The sequence below is a fragment of the Nothobranchius furzeri genome, chromosome 3 (genome assembly GCF_043380555.1).
Source record: "Nothobranchius furzeri strain GRZ-AD chromosome 3, NfurGRZ-RIMD1, whole genome shotgun sequence".
NCBI lineage: Eukaryota > Metazoa > Chordata > Actinopteri > Cyprinodontiformes > Nothobranchiidae > Nothobranchius > Nothobranchius furzeri.
In genome coordinates, this window is record NC_091743.1 from 43,929,528 (window position 1) to 43,953,961 (window position 24,434).

Consider the following 24,434-nt stretch of genomic DNA (forward strand, 5'->3'; position numbering starts at 1 on the left):
ACTTGTGCGTAATCAAATGTCTATAGGGGAAAATATGGAAACGATATAGCCAAGAGGTTCACTTTTGCCTCAGACCGACTTATTGCTGTTTTATGGTGTGGCTGAATCTGCAATCCGCTGCCACGCGGACTGGAATAACGCTGCAGTAACATGAGCTGTAGTCAGGTTCGGAGTCACTGGCTGGAGCGGACCCGACTTTAATTCGTCATCCCAAAATAGAAGCTAATATCTTAGTTTGACCTTGAATTAAAAATGTTATAAAACCTCTTAAAAGTTTTTTATCACGGAGGAGGCAGCGCTCATTTCTGCCTTCAGTCTGACGGCACAGCGCAGCGCCGGAGTTTGTGCAGCGTGTGCTTGTTGAATCAGTATGTGTGTGTGTGTGTGTGCGCGTGCGGCACAGCTCCATGAGCCGCTCCAGTCACTGCGTCTCGTTATTTGCGCTATTTAAACATATGTTGTAAAATTACGTCTGCCCAGCCCAGATGTGCTCACTTGTGCACCAGTGAGCCGTGGTTCTGCTGGAACGCGTCTGACCTCTGACAGACGCACTCTGAACTTCAGATCTTCAGCGCGCTGTTATAGCCTGACACGTTTAGAATGCTGTCCCACAGTCAGTGTGCTAATATAATAATGCTAAAGTGCTCAGATGGGAATCATTTCTTGATTTATTTTGTTACATCTAGGGATGTGCCGATACCGATACTGGTATCGGTACCAATACGATACCAATACCAGTATCGGTATCGGTAAAAGTTAACCGATAGCAGGAACCGATACCAATGCAGTTGCTTGAAAATGGCTTCACTGTAACTTGTCATTTCTGTTCACCTAATATTTTAGTTTTGTGATGATTTCTATTCATATATTTTACTTTTTGTCTACCTCACAGTCTTTTCTGAATCGGAGTCCTTCCTGTTGAAAGCAGAGAAGAAAATAAAATCTGTATTCCAAATCATTGCCTTTTTTGTGTGGTAGAAGTATCTGTATTTGTAATCGGTATCGGCGAGTACTCAGATCCAAGTATCGGTATTGTATCGGTTTGGGAAAAAGTGGTATCGTTGCATCCCTAGTTACATCCACAATGTTCTGTGTGTGAGGTTTACAATGTCAGAACACCTGCATGAGACAGGTGTTAATTACAATCTGCCAGAATGACTCGCCACCTTCAGATTTCTCCAACATCGTTAAAAATGATCAAATACGGAACCTATCGGCGTGCGCAGGCCAGAGTACTGAAGCTCGGCGCATTGTTATTATGAAGCTAGGGCACATGCGGAGGACACACACACACAAAATATACTTGTTTTCAATTACATTTATTGGGCCCACTTACTTTTTCTTAGGCCCACCCACAAATGAGGTTCTGGCTACGCTAATGGTGACATATGACAGACTTCTCTGAGCTCCGCAGCCATTACACTTTTCACCTCGCGCACCCCCTAGCGGCAGCTCACGCACCCCTGGGGTTGCGCGCACCAAACTTAGGGAATCCCTGTATCTAGACTCAAAGTGTCACACTGTAATCAGATAATGAATCCAGAACACCTGCAGGGTTCCTGAGCCTTTACATGGTCTCTCGGTTGAAGATGATTACTGAAATAAATGGACTTTTATACCATATTCTAATTTTTCTAGTTTTACCTGTAAGTGTTGGCCCTGACAAACTGAATTTGTCATCTTGGGTTCCTTAAATTCAAATTTTTGGATCAGCACCAACTAAAATGAATTTGTTACATTGGATCGCTGATACTTAGGTTAAAGGATAATGTTACTGGGCTGCATGGCGGTAACTGGTTGGCACTGGTGCATCACAATACAATGGCTGCAGGTCACTGTGCATGGGTGGATTTTTTCCAGGTGTGTAGATGTATCCTGAAATGCACCTATCCAGGTGTGACTCGTCTCAAAGCATTCAACTTGAATGGGATCAAGCAGGTAAAGAGGATGGATGAATGGATGGATCTCAAAGGTGTCAATTCCTTTTATCACATTCATACATTTATTTTCAAGAGCAAATACTAATTGTTAAGAGTAAATCTTTTCAGTGAGGTTTTCTGTTTAAGCTGCAATGGCAAATTTGAAAAACACATTAGCTTAAAACATTTTTATTTTTTTCATGCTTCTTAACAACATCCTAACATGAAGACATAAATAAAGTAGTTATCTCACGTGTCTAAAAATCTCCGCCACCAATAACACGTTTTGGACCAAAAGCAACCATTGGACCATCCGGTTGTCGGTCTCAGCGAACCACCACGCTTTTGCACTTCCCTGGGTCATCCACTCACACACACTCTTCTATTTAGCAACAGAACACCACTGGTGTGAGGTTCTCTACCAAACTACCAGAGTCCCCCCAAAAAAAACACCATTTGAAGTCATGGACAACAAAATACATTTGGACCTAGAAAGCGGCAACTGGTGTTTAGCACTATCTTGTTTCCTCCGGCATCGCAGGTTTCAGTTTCCAGCAGAAGCGCCTCTGGGAAGGGGAGGGGTTCTGAGACCGTGTTTGCGTTCAAAACCTAGCTTGTTCTGTAGATTTGCCACAACAGCTTTAACAACATAAATACAGAATCATGTACTAGAGAATATTTATAAACACATACCTTACAAAGTTTCAGACTCACATCATTTTCCCTTTATTTTATTTTATTTATTTTAAATTTTAGGGGAGACTTTGCCTGAAGGACACAGCCGTACCTACAATCTTCTCTTCCTTTAAGGTCAAAAAACATCTTCCAAGAAGGAAAGTACAGGTAAGTAGGAATGACGAGGAAGTGACAACCCCGTTGGTTTTGAAAATAGTTTTGAGAAGGTTGCAGATTTAGGCCCTGTCCACACGTAGCCGGGGATCTGCCAAAACGTAGATATTTTTCTACGTTTTGGCCTGTCATCCACACGAAAACTGAGTTTTTTCACACCAAAACGGATCTTTTTAAAAACTCCGGCCAAAGTGAAGATCTGCGTTTTCTCCGTTTTGGGTGTCTGCGTGTGGAACGACAAAACCGGAGTTTTAAGGTCCGCAATGTCACTTTCCGCGACAAAAAAATGCTGACATCACGTGTGCGACCTGTGTTTACACCAGCCGACAGCATGGATGCCCTCAGAGCTGCGCTCGCTTTATCAATTGTCCAAGCGCTTTCTGCTTGTTTGTTTTTGCAAGCGGAATTACTGCTCCATGCGGAAGACCACAGACGAAGGACGAGGTTAAGAACGGGGGAAGTACTGCCGCCTACAGGTCTGGCATGTCCTTAACAACGTATTTATCCAGGTACGTGTGGACAGTTTTTTTAAACGAGGTGGTGTGGATGCAAGTTTTTGGAGGGGCGGATATTCGTTTTAAAAAAAAACCGGCTAGGTGTGGACTAGGCCTTCGAAGCAGTGGAAGACAGTGCCAAGAGTCGATGGATCCTCTTCTCTACTGACAAGATTTAACTTTTATAAATAACCTAAAACTCCTGATCAGACTTATATTCTGTTGTTCAGTTAACTCCAGAGTCACTCAGTAAATGTGGCCCTCAGAAAATATCACTACTTGCTTGTCCTGTTTACGGAAAATCTCACGTTTCATTGCTTTCCTGGTTTTCAATTTCAAACTCTGCACTTTGGAAAGATTTGAAATAAAAACCCAGTCCAGCGTGTTACACCCTCCAGCTTTACACGACTCATACTCTGATCATTTAACAGACAGCTAGTCCAACTTACAGTTGGAGCTGGTTCTGGTGAGGCTCTCCTCTCCAAACCCACCAGACACGCAGATCTCAAAGCTCTCCAAGCAGTAGAAGAGAGACAGCGCTCAGTCATGTGCGATGACACTTTTATAGCGCTGCATAATGCCACTGCAAGAGGGGGACTTCTTTACTGCTGGGAACGCTGCTTAACTATATCTGAATTGACAGGCCAGGGGATTTGTTTAGAGGCAAAACAACAACAGCCATCTAATCCTGCACACGTCCTTATGCAGCCATGCTACGAAGTACGCCCTTTTATGAATCATGAGCTTTATTTTTCCATGTTCGTACAGTAAAAACCAATCATCTTATCTAAAAACATCACTTGATATCAAAATGTCTTAAGAAAAATGGAGCCAAAGTGCAGATGTACAATCTCAGAAACAAAGTACACCATTATTCAGATTCAAGAGAAAATAGTATTATGGCTTTTTTAAAAATAAATAACTAAGTTTGTGTAAAAGTGACACGAAATTCGGATGTTGTAAGCGAGCTTTATAAATGAAGCCCCAGGTTTGCCTTAGAGATGAATCACTAGTTTGAGCACAAGATATTTTATTGATACAGTGGACTGCAATTCAGCGTTTGCCGATATTTCAAATTCAATCATAATTCCAGTTCAGTTTGATTTGACTTAGGGTCCACCATCAACATCAAACAATAAGAGAGTGAAGAAAACGATTTCCCGAGAGACGATTTGGCTAACTCATTTGATCATGTGCTGGAACAGGTGGAAAATGGCATGAAATTCAACAAAGTCATTTTCAAAATAAAAGCGCATTTAAAAAAATGTGTTTGATTTTTGCATCGATGACCATCGAGTGTTACATTCCAGCCCTACAGGAGGTCTACATAGAGCCAGTACTTAACTGGGGCAACTAATGTAAAAACTGACCACAGCGAACTGAAGTAAAGCTGTGAAGATTAAATCAAACATCTTTCAGGTTACAAGACGTTCTAAGAGGTGGTCTACGACTTTTTATGTTCAAAAATATGAATCTAAAACCTTCAGGAAAGGAAGAACCAGGAAGTGTTCTTCACTTTGAACACATAAATGAAAGCGTGTGGTGTGAGGGAGGATGGGCAGCGGGAGCCCTTCTCTCTATTTTTGGCGACAGGAAGTTGTGTGATGTGTCAATAGGAAATGATGTGATTAAAAACTGGATTTAAGCAAGTTGCAAAAGGAACTGGAAGAGGCAGCGTTACAAAACCAAGGGTGAAATGACAGATTGGTTGCCACGCATGAATGAGTTCTACAGCAGCTCAATTTAACCCCCCATTAGAGTCTGCACTACCCTGCTAATGCTCATATATTTGCCAATTTGCACATCTCTTATCTGGAAACTAAAATTTACTTTAAATCTCCACTGCTGATACTTTCCGCTCTCACTAAAGAAAGCTGCTTCCCTAATCGCAGCGCTCAGTTTTGAGCATTTTCCAATCTATTTTTCTTGAAACGACCACCGGTGACCCTCTCCACCCCATCTCCCTTATCAGCTCCGAGCACACGCCGGGCAGTGTGTGCTTTCCCGCGAGGACGAGAAAGCCCCGTTCTTAGTGCAACGCCTTGATGGCTTTTTATCCACTGAACAGCGTCTCCAGACTCCAGCCCAGCTTTGGAGCTGAATACATGTACAGCCTGCCGTTAAGGCTGGGTGTCTGCAGGACCACATCGTGGAGTTGTTAGATGCAAAATGCACACACACACATCTGGAATCAGAAAACAGGACCATCAAGTGAACAATTATTTCCTTTCTGAACCTGATGAGGAGAACTTCTCTGTAACTGCAAAAAAAAAAAAAAGGGATTACACCTGGTGAGCTTCCCTCAGCCTCACACAGCCAGGCGGCTCTGGCAGGCACAGACAAGAGCAACCTAAAACAGGATGGGCTTCCTTTTGATGCAGTCTCCAATAATATCTCACTGGTGCATGACTGAAACCATTAACTAACAGTCTCGGTCACTGTGAACACATCATGCATTCCTTATTAAATGCCTTTCAAGGTTACTTTAGGCCATGTAAACCCAGGGGAGTACAGCAAAGATGGCCTGCTTTCAACATCACGGCTGATTGATGAGGAAAATTGAGGCTCTGTGGAGAATAATTGCCGAGTTGTGACAGGGTCTGACATCATTTCTGCAAACATGACCAAGAAACCACGTCAGGTCAGGTTTCAGCCTAATATCTGAGATCTGAGCTGACCACGCATGATCCAACAGTCAAGTAGGCACACTAAAGACAAGATGAGAAGGAAATGAAAGCAAATGTGGGAGCATCGAGGAACTCCCCTCACCTCTTTGCATTCACGCTGACCCCTCTTCTATCCGTCCCGTCTTTTTGTCCCGCACGCACACCGACTCCGGTGGATTTTCTGGCCAACTTTGCGTCGGCGTCGCTTCCCAGTAGATAGGAGGACTGCGACCAGGAGGACTCGCGGTCCTCCTCAAACTCCCGACCCTCTCCAACTTCTTTCAGCAGTGGATCGTCCGCGCCGTTGCTCCCCAAGAAGTACAAAAGTAGAAAAACTCCGAAACCCGCGACGATCACAACTACTCTGCAGTGGATCCGCATGGTGAGAGCGACTTGTTGCGCGAAGAGAAGGCGTTCGGGACTCCGGTCATGTCTGCGGCGGAGGGAGAGCGGCCCGAGCTGACATTTTGTTACCGCTCCCCACTCGCATTTTTCTGCAGATGATGATGGAGAGCGGGGAGCTGCTCCTCTCCTCCCCGTCCACGGAGGATTACACCGCGGAGGCGGGGCGTCTGTTGTATTACCGTAATTATTGTATCAGTGCCGCAAAAGGTTTACAGTTTGTTTCTGTTCGACTGTGATCATGATTTGGACTTCAGTCATCAAACGTATGATTACTTTATACCAGAGGTGTGACTAAGTCACTGCTTTGCAAGTCACAAGTAAGTCACAAGTCTGTCCAGTTAAGTCTCGAGTCAAGTCCAAGTCAAATACAATCAAGTCCAAGTTGAGTCCAAAGTCAACGATCTGGAAGTCCAAGTCAAGTTCAAGTCCTAAACTTTTAATTTTCAAGCCATAATCAAGTCATATGTCCAACTTCAGTTTAATTACAGTGATAATAAATAAATTCCAGGAATAAAGCGTCTTAAAGCTTTAATTGCTCAAACAAGCAGAAAGTGCAACTGAAACCGATTCTAAATAAAGTGCTGCGGTTAGTGGTACAAAATCAAACCGGTTTATGATGTTTTTCCATGTCGTGCCACTTTTGTGCTAAAATGTCGAATATGCTCAAGTCACCATCAAGTCAACAAATGCAAGTCGATTCAAGTTGCAAGTCAATGGCATTCAAGTCGTAAGTCTTTATAGATTTTATCAAGTCAAGTCAGAAGTCATTAAAATAATGATGCGAGTCTGACTCGAGTCCAAGTTATGTGACTCGAGTCCACACCTGCTTTATATTTACACAAAATAAATAAAAAAAAACGACTTGGAATCCAAGCTGTGACCGCTTGGACTTTAGTTTGTTGTCTTAAAAACGCTTTATCTTACACAAAGTCAATGTAAAAAAAATTCTTTGGGGGGGGGGGGGGGGGGGGGGTCTACACTTTTAAAGATGCAATGATTTCTTCAAATTAACCATGCGCACTATGCAAAATTTCATATAATTTTAGTTTGAGTTGATGCTTTTTACCGTTCCGTTTACATGATTTCACACAGTTTATTCAGCTGAGGAAACTGAGTCTTAATATAACAAAGTAGAGATTAATTTGTGCCAAAATCTTGCTAACCTGCAGTGAATATTTGTGTTTGTTTTACATCGCAATTTTTTAAATTTAAAACCATATTTCTGCTGTTTTTATTATTTTTCCATTACAAGTTTGTGGTTTATGAACTTGTGGGATAAACGCCAACTTTGAAGGCATTTCAAATTGACGATTTTCTAAATTTAAAATGATTAATATGATATTTTTATTTAATTGTGTACTTTTACTTCTCAGAAGGCAATAACTTTTAATGTCGGGTGATTCTGCCTTTACGTTGCACTCAAGTATTCCAGTTTCTGGGGAAATGAGCAGTTGTGTTTTGTGACGTGCATTACGGTAAAAAATGGACGCTCCGTTATAAAGCACGCTGTCGCTGAGCTTGTAGGAACAGCTTTTAGGGCGAGTATGTGCTGTTTTTGCTCTCGTTTCAACTCTGGTATATGCAGTTAACATACAAAACGGTTTATTTTAGGTGCATGGATTGCTCCGTTTGGCTGATAGTGCTGCTACATCCACGAGGAGATGTGATTAGTTAGCAAGGAGCTAAGTACGGACAAAACTCCCATTCAAAAATCTGGTGGATTAAAGTACTTTAGGTATTTCAAATAAAAGGTGATATTTTGTTGATATCTAGTTGATATTTTACGTTTGTTGTGGTGTATGTTAAATTTCGGGATTATAATAAGCAACTCAAAGTTTTGTTTTTATAAAAATTGAGCCAAAAAGGTAAAACGTCTAAATCCAAACGTCTTCTCGGGATGAAGTTGTGGCAGCAGTTTTATATAAATATTGAGCTCTACAATTTAGCGGGAACTATTCGTATACAGTGCCATCATAAGGCTGTTTTAGTAACTTGGGCGTAAGGATGTACTCGAGATGTTTACAGTTGTGGCAGCCATAGACACGTGGGTTGACGCTGGTGTGGTTGTATGCGTAGTATCGTTTTCATCCACCAGGTGACGCTGTGCTGCAGTCAGCTGGCTTGAGAAACGTGATAGACTGACCAGATCCACTACTCAGCGACATCATTCTGTACAACGAACTTCCTCTTTTTATGCTGCAGGCCTGAGTTAAAATATTCATCATAATGATAACGCCTGCATTTGACCTGAGCCAGGATCCGGACCAGCTGATCCTCTGCATCCGGGTACCTTACACTAGAACATCAGAGTTTGACCTTTTCATCGATGGGACGGACTTGAAGTTCTTTGCAAAACCCTACTTTCTGAGGTGGGCCACATCACTAATGCATTTTAGTAGCAGCCGTATTAATCTGAGGTTTTTGGCCCCATATTATTAAAAATGTGATTTATTTAAATTGTCAGATTAACTTTGCCTGGAAGAATTGTGGAAGATGGGAGGGAAAAGGCAAAATTTGACATCGACAAAGGTGAGTTGGAAAATTAAATGTGCTGCAGCAAAAACTGCTGGGATTATTATTTATCTGTCTGTCTGTGTATTTGTCTGTTTCATTCACATACAGTTGTAGTTGTAAAGTAATCAATCCAAGTGTGACCGCTGAGTATTCACACCAACAGATCTTAACCCTCCCACGGTCTTTATGGGGGACCCTGTGAGGAAAGTTGACCATTGAGCAGGATTGATGGTTTATTCCTTGAGGTGCACGTGGTCCTGCCACATGGACCCAAGGGATAAACCATCAACTCTGCTCGATGGTCAACTTTCCTCACAGAGTCACACCCATTCGGACAGTGGGAGGGTTAATATAGAGCAGGGATTCCCAAAGTGTGGTGCGCGTACCCCTGGGGGTGCGCGAGCTGCCGCTAGGGGGTGCGCGAGGTGAAAAGTGTAATGGCTGCGGAGCTCAGAGAAGTCTGTCATATGTCACCATTAGCGTAGCCAGAACCTCATTTGTGGGTGGGCCAAAGAAAAAGTAAGTGGGCCCAATAAATGTAATTGAAAACAAGTATATTTTTGCGCGTGTGTGTGTGTGTCCTCCACATGTGCGCTAGCTTCATAATAACAATGCGCCGAGCTTCAGCACTCTGGCCTGCGCACGCTGATATGTTCCGTATTTGATCATTTTTAACGGTGTTGGAGGAATCTGAAGGTGGTGAGTCATTCTGGCAGATTGTAATTAACACCTGTCTCATGCAGGTGCTCTGACATTGTAAACCTCACACACAGAACATTGTGGATGTAACAAAATAACAAGAAATGATTCCCATTCAGGCTATTAACAGCGCGCTGAAGATCTGAAGTTCAGAGTGCGTCTGTCAGAGGTCAGACGCGATCCATCGGAACCACGGCTCACGGGTGCACAAGTGAGCACATCTGGGCTGGGCAGAAGTCATTTTACAACATTGGTTTAAATAGCGCGAGACGCGGTGACTTGAGCGGCTGTGCGCGCACACACACACACACACACACACAGATTCAATAAGCGCACACGCTGCTTTAACTCCGGCGCGCCGTCAGACTGACGGCAGAAATGAACGCTGCCTCCACTGTGATAAAAACTTTTAAGAGGTTATTTTTCATTCAAGGTCAAATTAAGATATTAGCTTCTGGGATGAGTCGGGTCCGCTCCAGCCAGTGACTCCTCATGAACCTGACCACAACGCCTGTTACTGCAGCATTTGTTATTCCAGTCAGCGTGGCAGCGGATCGCAGATTCAGCCACACCATAAAACAGCAATAAGTCGGTCTGAGGCAAAAGTGAACATCATGGCTATATCTTGTCCCCTATAGACATTTGATTACGCACAAGTAGGTGATCAGCTCAGGTCTACGCAGAGCAGAAGGAAGGAGAGCGCTCTGGCCGCACAGGTTAAACGTTCCTACTTTAAGAAAACTGTTACATTGCATTGTTTATGTTCTACCTGGGCACTCTAAATATTTATTTAAAATGAAATCAAAGGAATTTGTAATGGTATCGAACGTTTATTAATTACTATTTAAAAAATGAAAGTGATGGGGAATTTTTTTAACCCTGTCTGTTTAGCTTGACATCTGATATATATATATATATATATATATATATATATATATATATAGAGAGAGAGAGAGAGAGAGAGAGAGAGAGAGAGAGAGAGAGAGAGAGAGCCATGCCCTGATGTGGGGGCTGGGGGGGGGGGGGCGTCGACACGGTCGGGACATAGAAGTGGGTGCGCGGCTAAATAAGTTTGGGAACCACTGATATAGAGCAACATTGTGGATGAGGATGCTTTAAAAAAGCACTTTTAGGTTCCGATGCATTTAGGTTCTTAAGACTTGTGTAAGCTATGTTTCATTCCTCTGGTGAGTCTGTCACTGGTTGTCATCTTTTTCAGAGGTTTGCTGGACCAAATGTTAAATTTGGTTTTACCAATATTCCTTAACTCATTCACTGCCATTGACGACCAAAGTCGTCATTTTAAATCCAACCGTTCAAATCAAATCAAATCACTTTTATTGTCACGTCACATGTGCAGGTACACTGGTACAGTACATGCGAGTGAAATTCTTGTGTGCGAGCTTCACAGCAACAGAGTTGTGCAAAAATACAGTAACGTAAAAACAAGTAAAATATAAAAATGGCTAATCTAAGTATACAAATGAATAAAGTAAACAATAAGATAAGAGATATAAAATATACAGAGGTTGGTATGTGCAAAACTGTGGCATTAATGTACAGTATGGAGTGTGTAATGTTGGAGTTTCAGTAGTGAGGGTGAGGTGTCTGTGAAGTGTTCAGCAGTCTGATGGCCTGATGGAAAAAGCTGTCTGTCAGTCTGCTGGTTCTGGACCGGATGCTGCAGAACCTCCTTCCTGATGGAAGTAGTCTGAACAGTTCATGGCTGGGGTGACTTGAGTCCTTGATGATCCTCCCCGCTTTCCTCAGGCACCGCTTCTTATAGATGTCGTGGAGGGAGGGAAGCTCACCTCCAATAATCCTTTCTGCACATCGCACTACTCTCTGGAGAGCTTTGCGGTTGTAAGCGGTGCTGTTGCCATACCAGGCGGAGATGCATCCAGTGAGGATGCTCTCAATGGCACAGCGATAGAAGGTCCTGAGGATGCGGCGGCTCATGCCAAATCTTTTCAGTCTTCTGAGAAAGAAGAGGCGCTGCTGTGCCTTCTTCACTGTATTTTCCGTGTGCACTGACCACGTAAGATCCTCAGCCAGATGAACTCCAAGGAAACGGAAGCTGCTCACCCTCACTGCTGTTTGCATTTTTTAAATGTGTGGGCGTCGAGACGAGCCCCCGCACCATGAGAACAAACATCTCAGCTCTAAAGCCGATCTTCTTCCGCATACGTCACACGTCACGTGATCAGGAAGCAGACAATCCACGTGTTAGGAGATCGTTTTGGGCCGCTGCTGTAAAAAAAGTGAGGCGCGAACTGGAAAAGCTTCTGCCGATCAAAATTCAACAACGGATTATGAAAGAACGGATAACGCTCGAACTGCGCGGATTCTTCCTGATGTAAGAGGTGAGTCTCCACTTTGTTTTGGTTGTTTTGGCGTCGACATCATGCTAGCGCGCAACGTTCTGTGACTCTTAAAAAAACAGTAAAAACGTTGAGAAACACTGGCATTGAAGGACTTTACCTATCAGGAAACGGCTGGCAGTGAATGAGTTAATGCACCTCACTTTACCAAATGTATTCTTTTATTTATTTATTTTTACCTTTTCTAAAGTGTTTCAAATTTTGAATACATTTGAAAATAAACAACTTCCTCACACCAGTATTGGTGACATCCTGTAGAAGGAGAAAGTCCTAAAAGTGACTTCTGTTAAAATCAGTGGTAGAGGAGTTAAGTACCCACCTCGTAACAGCAGGGTTGTAGGTTCAAACCCCTCCTTTCTTACTGATGGTGGTTGGAGGGAATGGCAGCCCCACATCTGTCGTTTAGCCCAGGTGTGGGACCTACGCCAGTGTGTGAATGTGTAGCACGTGTAGCATTAAGCACCCTGGGTGGTTCCAGGTCTCTAGAAGGCACTATGAAAACAGGACTTTTACTACTGAAAATATCGCTTTTAAAAGCTCTGATAACCCGGTTTTAAAACAACGTAATAGCTGCTTTACTAAATTTTAGTCACAAATTAAGTTCACTAGATCTTGGGAAATGCTCAAGTGACAGCCAGTGATTGTTACTCGGGGTAACTTTGACTTGTGCTTCAGTCAATCGGGTAAAGTAAATTAGCTTAACCGATCATGATATTTCATTCCATTTTAGGGGCCGGTGAAACCATCCGTAATACTATAATGATTACAGCCTGCAGGCTCTCTGTAATAGATTTTTGCATCAGCAGGGGCAGCTAATGACATTTTCTTTACCTTCACAGCAACTCAGTGACTATTGATTTGACACTCTTAACTACACACTTGGGCCTGTCATTGGGATACGTCTTTGACGTTCTTCTACTTGAATCAGCAGCGATGACGTTTTGGGATCTGCCTCATGATCACTGAGACACTTCACCCATCTGTCAGTAAAAAAAAAAACTGTGCTTGTAACACTTGCTAATAAAGCTCTACTAATGAGTGTCCTTGTTTAGATGTCTAATGAGCGATCATTAGAGTCACTCTTCCAGGCTCTCCGTTTCTAAGCAATTAGTCTCCTTCTATTGTGAATCATTTTAAGATGCAACACATGGGTGCATTGAAATTTTATGAGGTCTTTAGGGGACCATCAGATTATCTCTGTGGTGTGACTAAAGTGTTTAAGTCATTAGTCATGTATTGCCAGTTTGTTTACAATAACAGCCTGTAAATCAGCCCCTTGAGTCTGATGTATTCATTAGCCTTAAGTGTAAGCATGTCTACGTTTTACTTTATGAGTAGATAATCAAAAAATCCTCTGCTCCTCAGATGGTCGCACATTTTCTCATATGCATTCCAAGATTAACAGGCTGCTTAGTGGTGCAGATGGTTAGCTCAGGTGTTGTGCAGCAAAAAGGTTGCAGGTTCAAACCCCGGCTGCAGCCTTTCTGTGCGAAATTAGAATGTTCTCCCCATGCATGCTTGGGTGGATACTAGATTTTATGATCAACAGAACACAAAAGGTCAGAGTGAATAGTACCCTGTCGGATACGAGAACTGTGTCTACCGGATCTCCTCAGGGCTGTGTTTTGTCCCCGTTGTTGTATATTTTATACACCAACATGTGCCAAAGCAAACATGAGAGAAGGGCAATTATTAAATATGCTGATGATTCTGTAGTTGTCAGTCTCCTGAGAGAAGGGGAATACAGCCTTGGACCTGTTCTTGACGATTTTATCTCTTGGTGTGATGAATCATATCTACAACTTAATGTAATTAAAACAAAAGATATGATCATTGATTTTAGAAGGAAGCCTCAACAACAGGCTGATCTTTCCATAATTAAAGGTCAAACTATTGAGCAGGTGAAATCATATAAATATCTGGGGACAATTATTGATAGGGAACTGAATTTTGAGGAAAACTGTGATGCTGTGGGTAAGAAAGGCCAGCAGCGTTTGTACTGCCTTAGAAAACTGCCCTCATTCCATGTGGACAGGACTATAATGTCCATGTTTTATTGTTCTTTTATTGAAAGTGTTTTATCCTTTTCCTTAGCCTCATGGTTTGGTCAGGCAAATCTTAAACAAAAGGAAACACTGAACAGGATAGTAAAGTGGTCGGGTCGCCTGCTTGGAAAACAAGTGAAAAGTGTGGCACAACTGTACAGTGGACAGGTAGACAGAATTGCCAACACTATTGTTAGGGACACGGGACACCCACTGCATGCCCAGTTTGCCCTCCTGCCATCAGGACGGAGATTTATTGTGCCTAAGTGCAGGACCAAGAGGTATAAAAGGAGCTTTATTCCTGAGGCAGTAACAATTCTCAATAAGAAATGAGTCTGGCGTGGCTACTTTACTTGATTTTATCTTTATTTATTCATGTATTGTTTTTATACTTTTTGTATTTTTATGGATGTGTGTATATTTTGTGAGTGTGTGTGTAACTGGGCGCTAATTCTCATGTCACATGGCAAATCAAATTTACCTTCGGGTACTAATAAAGTTATCTTGACTTGATCTTGATCTTGAGGTGTGGGTTTTCCCTTCGTACTCTAGTGTCTTCCCATCCATTCATCCATTCATCCATTTTCCTCCTCTTATCTGGGGTTGGGTCACAGAGGCAGCATCCTAAGTGGTGCAGACTTCCCTCTCCCAAGCCACTCGTGAACAAGACCTCGAGATACTTAACTCATTCACTGCCAGCCGTTTCCTGATCAGTAAAGCCCTTCGCTGCCAGCGTTTCTCGCCGTTTTTACTGCTTTTTTAAAGAGTCACAGAACGTTGTGCGCTAGCATGATGTCGATGCCAAAACAACCAAAACAAAGCGGAGACTCACCTCTTACATCAGGAAGAATCCACACATTTCGAGCGTTATAAGTTCTTTCATAATCCGTAGTTGAATTGTGATCGGCAGCTTTTCCGGTTCGCGCCTCACTTTGTTTTGGGCCGCTGCTGTAAAAAAAAAAAAATCTCCTAACACATGGATTTTCTGCTTCCTGATCATGTGATGTGTGACATACGCGGATGAAGATCTGCTTTAGAGCTGAGATGTTTGTTCCCACGGTGCGGGGGCTCGTTCCGATGCCCACACATTGAAAAAATGCAAATGGCGACTTAAGTCGTCATTAGCAGTGAATGAGTTAAACTCCTCCACATTCTACCTTTTTCCGACTCAAGACCATGGTCCCGGATTTAGAGGAGCTGCTTCACGCTCAGCTTCAAACCGCTCCAGTGAAAACCTGAAAATCACGGTCTGATTAAGCCAACAGGACCACATCATCACCAGGAATGAGACTGACGTAGCCAGCAGCGCTTGTTTCTTCCTACGGAGCCAAAACATGCATGTGGGGCTGATTAGAGGTTCCTTTTGCTCATACTCTCTAGCATGGGCATCACATGGAAAGCACACTCCTGGCTTAAATTGTAACTGATAGGATGATCTTTCAATGTATCTTGGCTCTGACAATCTTCTGCTGTTCACCATCTTACCACAGGAGTCCCCCAGGGCTCTGTACTGGGATTTTATCTCTTTGCCACATACACCACCTCACTGGGTGAGATTGTTCGATCGCATGGCTTCTCCTACCACTGCTATGCTGACGACACCCAGCTCTATCTGTCGTTCCCGCCGGATGACCTCACAGTCTCTGCATGAATATCAGACTGTCTGTCTGACATATCAAGATGGATGAAATCCCACCATCTCCAACTCAACCTCTGTCATCCCAGAAAAACCATCCATACGGCACAATATCTCAATCCAACATGATTGCCTGTTTGGCTCCTTCAAAAGCAGTTTAAAACTTGGGTGTTGTAATTGATGACCAGCTGACCTTTAAAGATCACTTTGCCTCTGTCGCTCGTCCATGCCGCTTCACCCTGAATAACATATGAAAGATCAGACCATATCTAACACAACATGCCACCCAGCTCCTGGTGCAATCTACTGTCCTCTCCCGCCTCGATTACTGCAATGCCCTTCTAACTGGTCTTCCAGCCTGTACTGTGAGATCTCTTAAATGGTCCAGAATGCAGCGGCGTGCCTGGTCTTCAATCCGCTTGAAAGAGCACATGCTATACCTCTCTGCTTATTGAGCTCCATTGGCTACTGTTAGCTGCACGCATCAAATTCAATTCGCTAGCACCAGCATACAAAGTCCTGGATGGTACAGTTCCCATCTCCCTGAATCTTCTTGCACAGGCTTACGTCACGCCCCAGCCGCTCCGGTCATTGAAGGATTGTCGGCTAGCAGTGCCTACACCACGCTCGGGACTATCCAGACTCTTCATGTATCATTCCATAGATGTGGAATGACCTACCAAGCACTACTAGAACAGGGGCTTCAGTGTCCATTTTCAAGAAACTCCTGAAGACCCAGTTCTTCAGAGATCGTCTTCTAAACCAGCACCCTCCCTGCACCCGTCGCCCCCTCTACTGCACACTCCATGTATGCTTCCTTCTATGATTGATTATGCTGCCTCACTGCCACCTAGGATTGACTGAATAGTGTTTGTTGTTAGCCTCAAGGGAAACCTGATAGCTTAATTTTCACCTGGAAGTCGCTTTGGACAAAAGCGTCTGAGAAATACGTAAACTGATCGGCTCCAAAACACTGTATTGGATTATATTGGACTGCATCAAAAATCTCAGATAGTAGCAGTCCGCTCTACTTTAAATTCCATTCCAGCAATTCTATCCAGCAGGGCCCATATCCAGCATGCAAAGTCCATGTGACCAGAACAGTGTGTGCTAGCAAAGTTGCAAGGAACAATGTCGGCCATGTGGCTGTATTTCTTGTTAAAGTCCAAAAAGGCAGTTTGGCTCAGTGCAACACTCGTTATGTATCAGTTTCTCGTGGTGGAACAGAACTGGTCCAGGGTGTCTCACCCCTCACCTGTGACTGCTGGAGATGGGCACCGCCTCCCACCCTGCTGATGAGTGGGATAGAAGATAATAATTCCCCAAAGTAGCATTTGAAATTATAATGGTTTGGTTTTTGTATACAGCTAGTAATGCACAGTGTAACCGGTATATGCTTGATATGGTATAAATTTAGCCACCGGTAGAGATTTTGACTCTTATGGTCCAAATGCGAATGTGCACGAATGTTGGCAAGCTGTGCCAACTCTGGACGAAACACAGCAGCGGCAAACCTGGAGCATGTGGAAGAACATGTTCTCGTAAAGACAATGGGGCAACAACAGTTACACAGACCTGGTTTGGGTTTAAGAAGTCTGATGTTGACCAGAGAAAACTCCTTGGTAAAATATTCTGGGTGACAGGAAAGTCTTTTCTCCGTTAACAGCTTGTTAACTAACAACCATAAATGCTGTTTGCTCAGATATACAGAAATAATAATTAAAAAAGGTTTTTTTCAGTGATCCACACACCTTTAAATCTCTGTTAAGCTAGTCCAAGCTAGCTGACACGTGGTTGAAAAAGTTCCTTAGCATGAAAATAATTTTACAACAAATCTGTAACTGAGTGGAAGAATTAATAATAATTTCATCTGTAACTCAACTATTCATCTTTTAAGTTTTAACCCTCCCACTGTCCTAATGGGTGTGACCCCGCGAGGAAAGTTGACCATTGAGCAGGGTCGATGGTTTATCCCTTGGGTCCGTGTGGCAGGGGTGAGGAGTGAGCACCACCTCACCCCTGCCACATGGACCTCAATGAATAAACCACCAATCCTGCTCAATGATCAACTTTCCTTGCGGAGTCACCCATAAAGACAGTGGGAGGTTAAATTGGAGTTTTGTGTTATTGCTTCATGTTCTAATGGCAGCGCAGGAAGAAGCTGAACCCGGTTAGTATTAAATAGGACTTAATTTTCTAATGAGTCCTTCAGGCAGCAGATACTTGTTCATGAAATCTTCCCTAGTTGCACGGATCAAGGCTCCTTTGATGTTCAAATCCTCCTTTCATGTCCCGTCTTGCTGCAGGTCTTTTCACACTTCAGGTTCCTAAAGAAACAGCCGGAGAGCACTTTGAAGGCCTTCAAATGCTCACAAGTCTCCTCGCTCCAAAAGGCACCCGTTCAGCAAAACCACTAGTGGAAGATGTAAGCACAGGTATGTTTGTACGGCTAACCGTTTCTTTTTTGAGTAAATGTTAGTATAGATGCAGCAGTAGAAGGATCAGGGGTTAACACAGGTTCTTAACATCTTAAAGCATGCAGCGAAGGTGCTGAAGATAACGAAGAGGAAGATGAAGAGGAATTTGACTGGCAGGTTGAACAGGAAGTTTACAAAGAGCTATCTGTAGAAGAACTGAGTGCCCTGCAGAAGTATGGCTTTGCTAATCAGCGCTCCGGAGTATTTGCGCGATTACAGGTAAGAACTACAAGTAAGGGTTCATGTTTGTAAAATGTATCATTAAAATAAGTAGTTTGTTTATTTTCTTGTTCTAAAAGGAGGAACTCAGTGAGGTGATCGACCTTCAGAACCCAGAGGGAACATCAGCAGCAGAGCGGCGGCAGGCTCGACTGGAAGCCGAGGCCTCGGCTTTCTCTCCTGACCATTACTTGTGAGTTTAAATAGCTTTACTCTCATGAAGCTCTTTTTGGGGTTATTCATGACAAACACGTGTCATGGCAGGGCTGATTTGTTTGAAGATGACGAGATAAACCGGCTGCTGAAGTTCAGGCCATGGTGGACAAAGCTGAGTGTTTCTACAGAGCAGGAGGGGGAATCTGGTGAGCTTCTGTAGAAATATAATCCTTACATCGCCCACCATTGATGGGTGAAAGGTGGGCGTTAATGTTTTTCTTGTGTTTTTGCTTGTGTTGGTTTTTTGTAATTCTTTTTGCAAAATCTCGTGAATTACTGCAAAATATTAAAGAAAATCTCAGAAAGCAACAATTTATGCGCACCTACATGTGAATATGTTTGGATTTAATCCCATTCAGGATGTCTACCACAATTTATCAGTCTCCGTAGACCGACGTCCGCCCATAACTCAGTCAGCGTTTCAGAAATTAGTCAAGAAACATTCACATGGTGCTGAGTGACCACACTAGAGCTTGCCTACTAGTTTTACAATTTAACCAAAATAACTCCGTATCTGGTCTCAACAGCACCTTCATTTAAAATATTTTTATTAACAGCATCAGATAATATGCTTTTCTAAAAGCCTTTGATAGAGTCTAAATATGCTGTTCACATCAGTAGATCCATTAGACAGATCCATTAAAATGTTGGCTTTTTAAATTTTGGATGTTTTATTCATGTGTTTAAAATGGATCTTTTATTGCTTGTAGTTGGTCTTGACCTCTTAAAACCTACAGTAAGAGGGCGATTCTGAAAACATGACTCCAGAAGGGCCTAATGCGCCTCGTTCATCATACAAGCTTTGCCTCTCCTTTTTGTTTACATGGAGTCACACATTTGCATAATGCCTGCACATAAACAGTTGGTGGTGTTTTGCTAACGACTTCACTGTAACCAAGTCTCCTACACGTTTATTATTAGCACATTTATGTAGATGTTAAAGGAACATGTTTTTCTGGAGATAAATGGCTAATATTTGTCTACATGTTACTTTTTATTACTGAATTATTGGACAATTAGTTCTCTGGCCTCCCCTGGAGCCATCCTAAAGCTTTTATTAATAGTTTCAGGCTAGAGGCCTGTGCTCTAAACACCGAATCAGTAGCTGCATAAGGAGTTATTTCAGTTTGCTTCTGAATAAATCAGTTATATGTTTTACATTTTTACTCTGGAAAATAAAAGTTGGACCAAATGTCACTGAAGACGAATGCTTTTGGTGATTTTTGAAAACCCACTCATCTGCTTCATGATTCCTCCTTAGATTTAGTAACTTAATGAAGCAGCAAATCATCCACATCAGCACAGAAAACCATTTTAAACATGCATGTCTTAACTAACGTAAGCCCCAGCAGAAACATCTCATCTATAGATACACCCACCACCCTTGACCCTTTGCACCTACGTCGCCTAATCACATGGTTCCACCATATTGGTTGGCAAAAATATGTTAACAGTGAGCGACACGAGTACTAAACAAAGGGGAAAGTAGTGCCTGAGATTGTTTTGTTGTTGTCGTTGTTGTTTTTGCAATGTTTAGCACGGCTTCAACTAGTTCGACCCCGGTTTAGTTTTTGGGAGAATTAGTGATACTAGGTGGGGCAGCGGTGAATTATAGCAGTATTGAACAGAAAAGTGGCAGCTGGGGTTGTTTATTTTGCCAGTTTAGCCTGGTTTCTACGAGTTCAAGCCCAGATCACTTGTGGGAAGGTTTAACACGAGTAGGTGGGGCTCATAGAGAGTGGTATTTACAGAAGGAAAGTGTTGGCTAGCTTACGCACGTTAGCTTAGTTCTCCCTGCTTCTGTTCATCAATGTAAACAAGTTGACGACTTTGCCAGAATTCACCCCGCTGGATTTATAACATGTGATGAAAAACTTTCACTTTTCACTGGAGCTGATTAAAACTAACTAAAAATGCCCAGCACCGTACCAGTTCCTCACTGGTGGGGTCACTGGGTTCAGCTGCTACTCACACACCAGAAAGAGACAAAATATCTCTTAACAGCTACGCTCGTCGTCGTCTTCCTCCGCTTATCTGGGTCCGGGTCGCGGGGGCAGCATCCTCCGTCCTCTCCCCGGCCACCTCCACCAGCTCCTCCGGAAGGACCCCAAGGCGTTCCTGGACCAGATTGGAGATGTAACCTCTCCAACGTGTCCTGGGTCGACCCGGGGGCCTCCTGCCAGCAGGACATGCCCGAAACACCTCCCCAAGTAGGCGTCCAGGAGGCATCCTGACCAGATGCCCAAACCACCTCAACTGACTCCTTTCGATCCGGAGGAGCAGCGGTTCTACTCCGAGTCCATCCCGAATGTCCGAGCTCCTCACCCTATCTCTAAGGCTGAGCCCGGCCACCCTACGGAGGAAACTCATTTCGGCCGCTTGTATCCGCGATCTTGTTCTTTCGGTCATTACCCAAAGCTCATGACCATAGGTGAGGATTGGGACGTAGATCGACCGGTAAATCGAGAGCCTGGCTTTCTGGCTCAGCTCCCCCTTCACCACAACAGATCGGCTCAGCGTCCGTATCACTGCAGACGCCGAACCAATCCGCCTGTCGATCTCCCGATCCCTCCTACCCTCACTCGTGAACAAGACCCCGAGATACTTCTCTAAAAAAACTCCTCCGCTTGAGGTAGGACCTCTCTTCCGACCCGGAGTTGGCAAGCCACCCTTTTCCGGTCGAGAACCATGGTCTCAGATTTGGAGGTGCTGATCCTCATCCCAGCCGCTTCACACTCGGCCGCGAACCTACCCAGCAAGAGCTGAAGGTCAGAGCTGGATGAAGCTAGGAGGACCACATCATCCACAATAAGCAGAGAAGAGATTCTCCTGCCACCAAACTCGACACACTCCACACCACGGTTGCACCAAGAAATTCTGTCCATAAAGGTAATGAACATAACCAGTGACAAAGAGCAGCCCTGGCGGAGTCCAACCCTCACCGGGAACAGGTCCGACTTACATGTGTTCTGGCCCCATGCCATTGAGTGATTTATAAACTAGTAGTAGCACATTGAAATGGATTCTGTAATTTGCTGGTAATCAGTGTAGTGATTTAAGAACAGGAGTGATGTGCTCGGTTCTCTTAGTTCTTGTTAAGACTCTAGCAGCAGCATTATTGAATAAGCTGCAGTTGCTTCTCAGCTTTTTTGGGAAGACCAGTCAAAAAACCATTGCAATAGTCCAGCCTGCTGTAGATGAACGCATTGTTGGGGTTATTAGGAGCGAACAATTTGTAAGCTTTAACTTACTTTTGGATTCTTCAATAAATTCTGTAAATATGGGAATATTTACTGATTTATTAATTAATTAAGATATTCTTAGATATACGGGGCACCATTCCCCTTTAACCGGGGAAAAATTGAATCCAAAACTCTTATCAGTCTTTCTTGAAGTTCGTAGAATCCTCGGAGCAGAGACTTCTCTTCGACACAACAAAGCTACTGGAGACGAAAATCTGAATTTTATAACGTTTAATTAACAATTTGTCAAATGAATAAACAGTGGCATAAATGAATAATAACCATGTGATATAATAAAAGGATGTATATTCAAAATAATGTTCAAGGTGTTTTGTGTGTATGTATGTGTGTGTGTTTCTAAAATGGAGTCTGTATGCAAGATGGCTGACCCCTTTGTCTGGCTAAAGTGTGGGTGGCAACTTGCACTTTAACTTCCAAAGCACTTAGAATCAGTAGTAACTTAACCTTAAATCACTCAAAACATTTCAAAGGATCATGAAACAACACAAAAGATTAATCACAAGTTAATATCTTTTAGTTTATCAGCCTGGCCATGGCCGAAAACATTTAAAGATACCAAACAATGATCAATAAGCAGTTTATTTATTCAAAATGACCCGGCGGACGTGTTTTGGGAGCGAAAGAGGAAGACACGAAGCTACTTTTTAAGCAATAGCGCGGTTTTATTGCTTATTCTGGACTATAGAGGAAACGGGAGGAGAAAAGGAGAGAGAAAAATGAGTTTTCTGATCACCAGAACAGCAAGGCGTCCCCAGCTGTTTGATTTGACGGTTCTCCATGTTTTCTCCGCAGTTTGGCGTCGTCCGTCGGTTTGATGCTTTCTCCGTTGTTTACCTCCACGAGTGTTTCTCCACGGGCTGGACACAAAGAGAACGAAGTTTCTTTTGTGCTGAGTTTGACAACTTACAGCGTCTCTTGAGAGCTGGATGGAGCTCCGCTCGTTCCCAGTCAGGTCCTGATGGAGTTCGAGTGGCTTTGTAGCGGTTTCGTGGCTCAACTTGGGCACTTAGAGCTTCCGCGTGCTCAAGTTGTCGGAGCGTTCGACAAGCGTGTCCTTACCGCCAGGTATCCTGGGCAAAAGAACGAGGTTTCTTTGTCTCTGCTGAAGATTTATGGTCTTAGTTCGCGGGAAAAGCTCCACGGCTTCCCGCACATGCGCAGAACGTGTTTCTGGTATTAGGCGGTGACATCATCCCAATGCTTCCGTGTGCAAAGCATCATGGGAAATGAAGTTTCTTGGCGCTGATGTGATTATTTGCTTTTCAGAGCAATTTAAGCACAGTCATTTTGGAGAAAATCACTGCATAGTAATTTCCTCATGAGGTCAGACCCTCAACAGCATGAATGAGTTTCTCTAGGTCTTGTCTGGACATGAGACCCCTGAGTCTTGCCTGCTGTGTGACGAAGATGATAAAAAGCTGATCTAGTTATAGCCTCAATGTAACCAGTGAAGCTCAGGTCTGAATCAAGATTTCTAACCTGGGTCTTTGTTTTCCTCTGGAGCCAAGTTGAGCAATAACCTCCATCCTAACCTTCTTATTTCCAAAGATAATAACTTCTGTCTTGTCTTTGTTTATCTGAAGGAAGTTTGATTGCATCCAGTCATTAATTTGTTCCAAACACTGACAGGGTGAGTCTAGGGGACCACAGTCACTAAGTGATAGAGCTAGGTTGATCTGGGTGTCATCTGCACAACTATGATAGGTAATGCTGTTACTGTGTATGACCTGACCAAGAGGCAGCAGGTAGTGATTGCAGAGCAGTGGTCCAAGAATTAAACATATGGTGACCCTGCATGTCATGATGACCTGCTTTGATTTGTGATCACCAGTAGAGACAACATAATTGGTCTTTGAGTTCTGATTAGAACCAACTGTGTCTCTGGTAGTCCCACCCAGTTTATCAGCCAACAAGAAGGATGTAGTGGTTCACAGTTTCAAAATAGTAGATATTTTACATTCTGTGCTGAATTGTTTCTGTTTTGTTTTTTTGTTGTTGCTCAGTTTAATAAACAAACAAACTGAAAAAACTAGGCTCTTTTTTTCTGTTAACATTAGAGATAAAAATATAGGTACTGAACAAATTGTCATTCACGTACAGATGCCAGGAATCATCAAAGTACTGGTATAGAAAAAAAATCTAAAGGGATTCAGCCCCAGTAATGCATCTAATGCAATGTTGTAACGTTTAAAAAGCCAGTATTTCTTTGACGTGCAGTTATGGGAAGTAATTAAAGTTAATAATCCAAGTAATACTTTAGGTCAGTTGTGTGCATACACTCATACCAAGCATGAAGGTCATAATGTATTTATTTAGGGTGAAATGATAACAAAGCATCAATGAATTTTAACAGCAAGGACTGAGTCTATAACTTTGCATTTTAAAGATTAAGATTAAAGTCCCATTTAGTCGTCACACACACACAGGTGTGTGGTCAAATTTGTTCTCCGCATTTGACCCATCCCCTGGGGGAGCGGTGAGCTGCAGACAAGCCGCGCTCGGGAACTATTTGGTGGTTTAACCCCCCAATCCAACCCCTTAATGCTGAGTGTCAAGCAGGGAGGCATTGGGTCCCATTTTTTCAAAGTATGACCCGACCAGGAATCGAACCCCTGATCTCCCGATCTCAGGGCGGACACTCTACCACTAGG

The 24,434-nt window shown here is 43.2% G+C and overlaps 2 protein-coding genes across 4 annotated transcripts in view; one reads left to right on the forward strand and one right to left on the reverse strand.

Moving 5' to 3' along the window:
- The window catches only part of gxylt2 (glucoside xylosyltransferase 2), a 24,340-nt gene extending 17,872 nt beyond the window's left edge, over positions 1-6,468 (reverse strand). Inside the window, exon 1 of the mRNA XM_070549845.1 lies at positions 6,032-6,468. Within this exon, the coding sequence (XP_070405946.1) occupies positions 6,032-6,309 (278 nt within the window). The 5' untranslated portion in view covers positions 6,310-6,468. The remainder of the gene's footprint in view (positions 1-6,031) is intronic.
- A 1,320-nt stretch (positions 6,469-7,788) lies between these two features.
- shq1 (SHQ1, H/ACA ribonucleoprotein assembly factor) overlaps positions 7,789-24,434 on the forward strand; it is an 85,696-nt gene continuing 69,050 nt past the window's right edge. Inside the window, exons 1-7 of one of the 3 annotated variants that reach the window (XM_070549846.1) lie at positions 7,789-7,875; positions 8,536-8,702; positions 8,798-8,862; positions 17,915-18,043; positions 18,144-18,304; positions 18,385-18,497; positions 18,569-18,666. In XM_070549846.1, coding sequence (XP_070405947.1) covers positions 8,560-8,702; positions 8,798-8,862; positions 17,915-18,043; positions 18,144-18,304; positions 18,385-18,497; positions 18,569-18,666 — 709 coding nt within the window. In that variant the 5' untranslated portion in view covers positions 7,789-7,875; positions 8,536-8,559. Of the gene's footprint in view, positions 7,876-7,977; positions 8,085-8,535; positions 8,703-8,797; positions 8,863-17,914; positions 18,044-18,143; positions 18,305-18,384; positions 18,498-18,568; positions 18,667-24,434 lie in introns of those variants that run through there. The other 2 variants (XM_070549847.1, XM_070549848.1) reach the window with 2 other exon arrangements.